This window comes from Dermacentor variabilis, chromosome 2 (assembly GCF_050947875.1).
Source record: "Dermacentor variabilis isolate Ectoservices chromosome 2, ASM5094787v1, whole genome shotgun sequence".
NCBI classification, from domain to species: Eukaryota; Metazoa; Arthropoda; class Arachnida; order Ixodida; family Ixodidae; genus Dermacentor; species Dermacentor variabilis.
The window spans coordinates 183,635,650-183,646,354 of NC_134569.1; the positions used below are offsets into that span (position 1 = coordinate 183,635,650).

The 10,705-nt window shown below is 45.3% G+C and overlaps 1 protein-coding gene across 1 annotated transcript in view; it reads right to left on the reverse strand.

Moving 5' to 3' along the window:
• Positions 1-631, reverse strand: part of LOC142570589 (scoloptoxin SSD20-like) — a 35,956-nt gene extending 35,325 nt beyond the window's left edge. Inside the window, exon 1 of the mRNA XM_075678960.1 lies at positions 439-631. Coding sequence (XP_075535075.1) covers positions 439-557 — 119 coding nt within the window. The 5' untranslated portion in view covers positions 558-631. The remainder of the gene's footprint in view (positions 1-438) is intronic.
• Positions 632-10,705: the final 10,074 nt, after the last annotated feature.

Here is a 10,705-nt window from a genome sequence, read left to right on the forward strand (position 1 = left end):
TTATTGTGAACGTGCTTAAACAGTGCATATACATTTATTCACTTTCTGGCACCGAGTATTTTAAACAATAATGTTTTGTTCGACAAACATTCGTACAAGTAAGACTCCGGAAATTATTGAATAACAAGTACAGCATGACATGCGATATTCAATGGTAACTAATTAGGATGTAGTTTGTGGGGTATGCAGTGCTTATAGACGAAAAAGGCAAACGTTTTTTCATGGATTGCCATATTTATAATTTCAAGGAATTTCAATCGGAGCAAGCTTCGCAAAATTCATGAGGCTCTTCTAAATTGTAACTCCTGCTAGCCGTGACGTTTGGTGACCATGCACAATTAGCGTTTCTTTTATGAAGCGCAAAGCTATGCCGTGAAATGTGCTCGTTAATGCAAGGTGACTGATGCAGGCGTTCAGAATTTGCGGTGTTCAACAAACCTGTGGTAGTTCAGAGAGTCATCGTTGAGGGCGTCATCTGGTCCTTCTCTGACCTCATCCACAATTCCCAACATGTAGGCAAGTACCGGACCGCTAGCCGGTGGTCGGACCGAGTACATTGTGCGGCCATCTCTGAACTTCCTCTCGACTGGCTTCGCCCAGCGGACCTTGTATTCCGAAAGGTCTTGCTTTGTTAATATGCCATCTGAAAGCAACGAGTCAATGCCATTGCCTGTTTTAGATATCCGTTTTGTATTTAGACGACGCAATTTTTAAGCAATGATTAAAGCCCCCTGTTGTGTGTGTTTTGTTCGTTTGACATTTGTGTCTGTGAGTTTTGCGGCAATCATGTCATCCCGCAACAAGAAACTAGGACAAGAGCAACTTCTGTTAAATCAAAGTTTTCGTTTGTGGTTGGTACTATGCATAATAAATACCACGGCTTTTGGAGGGTGGGCGGGGGTGGCGAGTGAGCTGTGTAAAAGCTGCAAAGTAAAGGAGTTCTTGCTGGCAGCAAAGACACGTTCCCAATTGTCAAAACGTTCGCTAGAATATGACTTCCCATGAACGGTTACTCCAGATATATTCTTCGCAGTTTGAGTTCTATGACAGAGCCTTTACGCGCGGCCCATCACTTGCTAGAGGTCATTGCAATTCACCTGCGTTAAGAGCGCCAGAATCTGAGCGTAAGATTAGACGTATTCAATAAATGTGCTAAATTGGATAACGAGGTAAAAGAGATACATGCACTGATTAGCCCCTGCAATGCATTTTGGTGAGCAAAGATGACAGACCAGTTCAAATCTGCGAACTTGGTGTTCGACCTAAAGCACGCCGACAACCTTGGAGTGACAAGTGTCATGCTTCTTGCGTGCTAAATGCCCGAGGTTGTGTATGGTGTTAACAAGCTGAAACGCATTCGTAATGACAAGTAGGAACTAATACCCTTTAGTGACCTGCATGCGAGCCGCTCGCTATTCCTGAATACTACGACACCAATCAAATTACTTTTGTCTTAATTCCGTGGACAATGTATAATTTTCGACATGCCAATATGTGCTTGCTGCAAAAGCCGTAGGTTATCGAATCTGTCTGCTCTGACAGGAATGGTTGTGTATCCGCCTTAGTGTGACGACGCCGCGTACGCATGCGCAGTTTTGCTCCCGTGATTCCTAACTGTGGATAGGATTTATCATCATCAGCCTGTTTACGCCCACTGCAGGGCAAAGGCCTCTCCCATATTTCTCCAACAACCCCGGTGATGTACTAATTGTGGCCATGCCGTCCCTGCAAACTTCTTAATCTCATCCGCCCACCTAACTTTCTGCCGTCCCCTGCTACGCTTCCCTTCCCTTGGAATCCAGTCCGTAACCCTTAATGGCCATCGGTTATCTTCCCTCCTCATTACATGTCCTGCCAATGCCCATTTCTTTTTCTTGATTTCAACTAAGATGTCATTAGCTCGCGTTTGTTCCCTCACCTAATCTGCTCTTTTCTTATCCCTTAACGTTACACCTATCATTCTTCTTTCCATAGCTCCTTGCGTCGTCCTCAATTTGAGTAGAACCCTTTTCGTAAGCCTCCAGGTTTCTGCCCCGTAGGTGAGTGATGGTAAGACCCAGGTATTATACACTTTTCTCTTGAGGGATAATGGTAACCTGCTGTTCATGATCTGAGAATGCCTGCCAAACGCACGCCAGCCCATTCTTATTCTTCTGATTATTTCCGTCTCATGATCCGGATCCGCAGTCACTACCTGCCCTAAGTAGATGTATTCTCTTACGACTTCCAGTGCTTCGCTGCCTATTGTAAATTACTGTTCTCCTCCGAGACTGTTAAACATTACTTTAGTTTTCTGCAGATTTCTGCAGATAGGATTGCAGATGTAAAAAAAAAATTCACCGAGGAATAGGATACTCCCTAATGCAAAATTTGAGGGCAGCTCTATACGTGCTTTCCATTCGCAATATATTGAGCCAAAGAATTGGAGAGAGAGATGCAGCGGAGTCGGCGATCGTGAAAAATTTGATCTGTTGGTCAAGCACGACGGCTTTTATACATAACTCGTCGCACATTCCAGTGTAGTCGTTGGTACCGCGTGGTTTCCAGAAAGTACTACACAGTTCGCGCTGCCTATAGAATCAGATTACAAAACAATCGCAAGCTATGACAATCGAAATAAGCGCGAACGAGACCAAACCAAGTAAACCAAACAAGTGCGAGCGAAAGGTGACGCGAGCAGACGATATTACGAAACGAGCGGTCCGGCTGAGGCCACATAAGAGTACGCATCGAGCGGACGGGCGGGCTCACATGACACCAGTTTTTCGCGCGCACGTCACTGAGGGGTGGGGGGGGGGTGGGGGGGGGTGTTCTCTTTCACTGGTCTCCACCGTTCACGGCTCGCGTTTTTCATCTCCCGCTCCGCGTTCGCTCTTTCATATTTCGCTGTCCTCGTTCCCTCGGTTACGCCGCCGACGCTCGCCGCAAGAACGCGCGACTAATGCCCCAACCACTGGCACGCGCCGAAAGCTTCGGCGCGCGATGGCAAGCGAACGCGTCGCTTCGCTTCGGCTGGAGGGAAAGTGCGCGGAACCACTGGAGACAAGCTCCGGCGCGCGCCGAAGCTCGCTCCTCGGCTGCGGCGCACTGTTGCTGGACTATTCCGTCTTCATCCGTCAAAGTCCGGCCTAAAACAGCCTGCTGTAAACTAAGCTTGAAACAATAAGGTTGTGATCTGTATGTGCTTTTAGATATAAAAAGCACGTTTGAATAATGAATGTACACCTGCCGCAACAGTTTGTTTTTATTTTTGAAGTAACAATAGTGTACAAAATATCAACGTCAGCGCTCGCGCGTCGTCTGTCTGCAAGATCGCATTGCAAACACCTGCACGACGATGCCATATATCAAAAACTGTTGTACCATTTCATTTTTTGGTAGCTTATTGCACAGCCAACTATGTAAGAATTAGGCGTGCAACGTATAACTGAAAAAAATCTGTGTTGGAAATATTGCCACGTAGTAGTGACGGTAAATAAATAGTGCCGGCTCAATCACAACGATAGCGGCGAGCAATGTCGGCAATCGTAGAAAATCTCATCTGCGGGTCAAGCGCGTCGGTTTGCATACGTCAGTCGTCGAAAGTTACAGCCTATTCGCTGGTGCCCGCGCGCCTTCCAGAAACTACAACACAATTCGTGTCTCGTATGCAATCAGATTAGCAAAGTTCGTCGACAACAGACAGAACCATCGATAACATTCGCGAAACTTCCGATACGTTCAGGCGCATCCTGCACTGAGCGATAACGTTTTAACATTTTTCAGCCGGTGAAATACGGTAACCGGATACAGGTAAAGCATCCGTGTCAATATAATTATGCTTGTTGGTGCATGAGATAAACGTGAAAAAGTGGGTTCTGAGAAAATCAGCAAAACAGAATTGAAACGCCTGTAGCACTCACAAAAAAAAACTAGAATAGCTAAAATGTATGTAATTCGTATCTTGTCTCCCCCCAATTCTTGATTCTGCCAAATCTAGCCCATGGAGCACCTCTATTATTCTAGGTTGTTTTGATGCATCAACACCGCATCTGGAGGCCTTTACATTGAGTGTATTGCTACAAAACATTTTCACAGTGTAAGGGCCATGTTCTATTGTAACTGGTTTCCACATATCAAGTTTGCCTTTCTTTACATTAATGAAATGACATACCGTCAGATAATACAAGCTTGAGAATTAGAGCGTTTTAATAGGAGTCATTCGTTGCCCTTTGCCAAGTCGTACTATTGAAGCACTCATTCGAATGTATGGGAGCAGCTCATTTGCATAGTATAAGAAATATATAAACAGGTTATTTTCACAATTTATACACTTCGTCACCACAAAAAGAAATATTGCAGTTTATTGTTTTCAGCCTGCTATGACGTCTTGACTGAGAAAGATATATTCAACTTGTTCTGCGAGGCACGCAATAATTGCTGTGGCATATTTTATTGCACAACACTGCATACAGTAGCCAGCCATTATTAAAACTCAGAAGAAATTAATAGCACAATGCATATGATCAGGCACATAGCATATTATTGCACTTTCCTCATTCATGCCAGAACGACGACCACAGGCGTCCTTCTCCAACAAAGTCAGCATCCATCGTGCCTCCTTACCATCGGGCTTCACACCCTCAGCACGTTCAACCTCAGCTTTGTGGTGTTTAAAACAACCTCAAGTGCGTCTTACGGTTCCAGGGATAAGAAAGAAGACCGTCCTGCCTACCTTGGCCTTAAAGCAAGCAGCTCTGGATTGTTTGCACACTTTCTACTTTGATCGAGTCCACATATATACGGATGGTTCTTCCACTCAGACCAGCTCCACCAGCGCAGTGGTTATACCATCACAATCACTAAGCATCCAATACAAGATTTCTCACTTGACAACATCGACCGGTTCGGAGCTTGTTGCCCTCCGAGGTGCCGTTGATTATATTAATAACCAACCGGCCAATCGGTCGGCAATATTCTGCGATTCAAAGGTGGCCTTACAATGTATTCTGTCATCTCTTCGTCGCGGGTCATGTGAACAACTCGTGTCGGAGATACGAGAAATGCACCATCACATGATCATGAAAGGACACGACGTCGTGTTTCAGTGGCTGCCTGGTCATTGCGGTATCTCCGGCAACGACCTCGTTGACGAAGCTGCTAGGAAAGCCCACGAAGGAGCAACCCTTGTTTCTATACCTTTATCGCGGACCGACGCAGCCCAACCCTTAGGCAAGCTAACGCACTCTTTTGACATTGGAAAAGTGGCACACACCTGAATTCACTCAATATCGATTGCATTCCCTCCATCCCTCCACGCAGCTGCGGCTGTTACCAGGTCTTCCGCAAAATGAGGAAACAGTGCTGTGCCGCTTACGTTTGGGCGTCGCATTCACCAGTGCATATGCATTTTTGATTGGAATAGCTGATAGCGCCGAGTGCAATGCCTGCGGTGTCGAGGAAACCATATAACACCTAATGTGCTACTGCCCATCTTTTGAAGATGAAAGGCAAGACCTCTGCAGAGCTCTCAATCAGCTAGATGGAAAGCCGTTCACCTTGAACAAGATCTTGGGACCATGGCCTCGCATATCGCAGCTACAAAAGGCCACAAAAGCGCTGCTGCGATATTTGAAAGATACCGGATTGAGTCAGCGTCTGTGATCCGGACTGAGTGACCGACTGATATCCCCAGTGGACTTTCTCTTCTTTTAATCTTTCTGTCCCCCTTTCCGTTTCCCCAGTGTAGGGTAGCCAAACGGGCTCAGTCCTGGTTAACCTCCCTACCTTTCATTTATCATTTTCTCTCTCTCTTCTTAATTCATGCCCTTTTTTTAATTCCACAAAAGCTACTGCACTAAAATAGTACACTAGTACATACTTAAAAAGCACAATTTTATACTACGATAATAATCAATCATTCAAATTTTCATTGTAGTGCCAAGGAACAGCTAGAGAGCCTTTGTACTGGTGCACTTAACGAGCTTTAAGGAATGTATAATGTCATGGACCACCTTATACAGGAACAAAAGGTGCGATTAATTAAGTCTTGAATCTAGAGGTGCGAGTGTAAGTATATTTGAGAAGGCTCAACTGTGGTCGCCAGAATGGCAAAAGTGGTGCTTTAAGATAGATATCAATTTATTCTGGATGCGTTCAATGAGGTCAGAATTAGATTTGCTCGTTGCACCCCCTCCTACAGAGGCATACTCTAGTAGTTGGAGGCACACAGCAGAATTTCAGAAGCACAACAGGTGAGTGGAAATCATGCAATATACGGCATGCAATTCCAAGAGCGTGAAGGGCATCTTGTGTAATTATCTATGTGAAGAGAAGCTTAGCATTTTGTCGAAGTACACACCAAGATCTTTCATTTCATCGACCCTAAGGAGTGGAGCATCACGTAGGGTGCATCAAAATTTCACATGGTGCATTTTGTGCATATAACTTAATGCCATAGTGTTGGAAGCATTTAAGAGTACTTATTGTTTCTGCACCAGTTTGAGAGTGAAAAAATGTCTTCTTGGAAGTCGATGCAGTGGTGAACACTGTTGACAGTCAGAAATAGTTTTAAGTTGTCGGCACACAAAGTCATGCTGTTCATTTATTAAAATGCTCTTAGCACTAACAGAAAGCGAGGAATCCCATATCTATTCAAACACCTGACGCACTGAAGAGGATAGATATAGGTCGGCAGTTAGTAACTGCACATCCAGCACCTGATTTGTGCATGGGCAATGCTCATGCTACCTTCAGAGTGCTAGAAGAGGTTCTAGACTTTAGGGAACTATTTAAGATGCTTGTGAGAACGAGGAACAAGTATGCTTCCATACGTCTTAACCCTTTCAGACACCACTCTATCCCGTTGATTGAAAAGTTGCTTTCACCAGATCTCTTGCATCCTCAGAATCGTGGAAAGTGTACAGCTGCAGCAAATATTGAGAATTTTCAATTGTTTAGCGAGTTTTGTCAAGTTTTAAGAATTTCGACTCCATGCGAAAACTCACTACAGGAACACAATATATGAGAACATGTACTATTTCATGTTTTGAAAAGCTTGAAAAGCAGTTATCCAGCCACTTGACAATTATGCCTGGTGCACGACATTGTAAAAAACAATGAAGGAAGTGAACCCGCTACATACAACGTACTGACACAGAGTAACAACACCCAGCCGTCTACCTTCCCACTCATTTTGTTAAAACATTCTGCACGTCATTCAAAATTGCAGCACAGTTCCAATAATAAGTGTTTCAAGATGTATGAAACACATTTTAAATACCATTACTTTCATCAGTGCTTTTGCTATTGATGCACGCTCCTGCTGTGCCCAATTGTGTAGACAGCGTCTCAAAGGGTTAAGCTCTGCCGAAGAAATACCATCAACACCACAAGAAAGGGAAAGCTTAAGGCAAAGTTTAAGGCACTTCATATACTTGGAAACAAGGTTTTCATTGACTGATAGCATACACTGTGCCAGACTGAGAAGGAAGGTTACTTGAAGCATATTTCACACTATATAGCAAACAGAAATGTTCTGCAAAGGCATCAGCAGTGTTCGAGACAACACCACTATTTTCATGAAGAAGACGTACATCTTTGGCACTCTTTTTAGAAGGGAGAGCCCACAAAGCTCCAGAAATATTTTGAATTATGTGTCACGCTGGCTTCAACACAATCAACTTCGTCAAAGTGATGATTCTAATAATAACAATAATAATAATAATAATAATAATAATAATAATAACAATAAGAATCTTAGTGGTAACTTGGCACACTAGACTAAAAAGAAGGCTGATGCCTGTATGTTAGAGCATCTGATAACCAGCCATCTAGAGCAGGAATTGGCAGGATGCAGAAGACACTTCCTTCCCCTCCACGTGCACACACACTTGCTCAATAACAGAGCACGGCACACACGCACACATTCGACTGGTGCACAACACACAGGAGTGCTAATTCAGTCTAGTTCCAAGCAAGGAGAATCCAAATCGCCAGGGGGGTGGAGAGAAAGCTTTGCATGCGAGATATAATCATGGAGTTGTGGTGTCGGGCCATAGAGGCATGATGAGGGCTCTCGCTGTGCTGACCACTTGTTCAGACGAACTGAAGAAAGATTGGCGCTGTCCAGAGAGTCGCCAAACACCCTGCAGTATAGATTAGTGCAATGTTGCGTTGGTATTGCAGGGTGTGCTACTTGAGGGGATTGAGGCAATCCTCGAAGGCTGGCATGAGCTTGTGACAACCGAAAAGACGGGAGTAAAGGGTGCGTATTCTCCGGCGCTGAACAAGCTTAAGTTTGTTAGCGTCGCGAGTTTGGTACGGGAACTATACTGATGAGCAGTACTCAAGTCGTGACAGAATGATAGAAGTGTAGAGTGCTCGGAAAACCTTAGGTCATCAGGGAAGGGAGACACGGGACACAAACCCAAGAAAGGGCCGGTGCTTACATACAGTGCTGATGACATATGCGGAAAAGTTGAGAGAACAGCTAAATGCTACACCCAGAATGGGAAGGGCCCGAACAGTCTTTATAGAAGTGCCTCCAAGGAAGAATGTTGGACGTGCAGTAGTTTCGTTGTGGCTGCTCCGCATGGCAGCACTTTTCACGGTGCTACTACAAAGTTTCATCCCAGTCGTTCACCTTTACGGAATGTATTTATTGTAAGCACATATGCTGTGCATCGGCATATTGTTGTTGTGGAAGCGTTAACTTGTTAATCAAACACATTCTGCGCAGATGCATTAGTAACTTGGTTTTGAGTAGATCTTTGTCCTGACTACAATTTATAGTATCGCCGCAAGAAAAATTTTAGTAGAAGCTAAATGGATTCCAGCAGTTTAGGCATACTGACTGCACAAAACACTGATGACACTTTTTCACCTTCCCCACAATGTACTCACACCATCTACACTTTTCATAAGCAAAAAGTGAGATAAAAAATCTATTACAGTTTCATTGACTCAGTACTTGCTGCTTCTGAAGCGGGCATCGAAGCAATCGTGGTATACGCTGCTACACGCATAGGCCTTGGATGATGCAGGTCCTGCTATGCACTGCACACAGGGCACACGTTGCAAACAGATAATTTCTTTTTGCAGTGCTCAACTATAACGACACACTGGCTCAAACATGACTGTGTTGTCACGTATGCTTCAGTGCGTCAGTGTTCTTGATTGCTACACGAGCGATTTATGCCCAACTAGCCCAAAAGACGGACGCACTAGAAAGAAGTGAGTGAATGAGTACAGTGAACTTGTACTGAACTGGATTCACATGCCGAATAGAAGATCGCAGTGTCAGCTGAAACAGGCGGCACGGCTGATTATGTAAGTACTTCTAATAGTTCGGCTACTAGTGTATTTCGCTTTGGGAAGTTATCTTTACCACTGGAAACAGCGCATAGCTTGCCCGAGTCAACCGACACCACACGAAACACGCCGCGGTTGACCAACCCAACTTCCACACGGTTCATTCACCACATCACAGGTCACACGAAGTCAAGAGTGCCATATTTTAAATCACTGCAGCACCAAACGGACCTGAAAATTCATTTCCTTCGACAGAGTTTCTCAGGTGAGTTCGTTCACTCGCCAGTTACGAACTCGATGGACGCGCTAGGCCTACGCGTAACGTAAGCAACATCGGCGATAGGCGAGTGCTGATTGTCCAGACTTCGGAGCTCGTAAATATGTCTCCATTCGTTTTGGGCACAATAAAATACACATACAACAAGCACAGACGTCGCGGCAATCGTGATTCGGTTGGCTGCTTTAGCAGACGATCGTACCGAGACCGGCGGAACCCAATGGGCAGGTTGGATTAGTCGGCGTCGTTCGAAGTCGCTTCGGATCCACGTCGCACTGCCACAACCCACGGTCGTTGGTCGGTCTGTCGGTCGTGTCGTTGTCGGCCTACTATTACAACACTGTCTTTCAGGAACACTGTCGCGCGCGTCGTGCGTCCAAAAAACTCGGACGATCGTTGGTGCCGGTGCACTTCGCATCGTCGGCCATTACAGGCCTAGCAGCCGGAGGCTCCTCAGCCTCCGATTGGTTGACGCCTGCGACTCGTCGCAGCCTCTCATTGGTGCACGCCGGCGCAGCTTCGCCGCGCGTCGGCAAACTTCTAGCATCGGCAGTACACATAATCGCTGCGCGATGTTCCGCTTCGCCGAGTTCCCGACCGACGCTTTGACGCATTTGGCTCTTCGGCGCGCGCCGAAGCTTTCCGGCGCGTGCCAGTGGTTGGGGCATAAGAGTTGCGTTCTAGAAAAAATTAGGCAGAACATATCGCTGATGTTTGCCCATGTAGCGAAGCTTTCATGGTTTTGGAGAACGGTCCACTGAAATACTGACGCATTTCACAGCCGTGTGGATCATTCACATTATTCAGACATGAGAGAGAGAATCTTCTAAAGCCCGTTTTATCTGTCTGATGACATCAGTCACCTTTTTTTGATTTGTTAGTAGTTGAGAATGCTTTTCACCGGTTATTTCCGAAACGCAGTTGATCTTGCTACTGGTGGGAGATTCCGTTCTGACCATTTCAACACTTTTGATTTCCTACTATGCGCATGCGTCGTAAATGACGTGGTGAACAAGGAACACCCCCCCCCCCCCAAGTAGTGCAAAACCTTTAAACAAAATGCCACAGTCGCCTGGGAATGATCAGATATATCGATGAAAATTAACGATGCAGGATATGTGGTCTGAATTAATCACT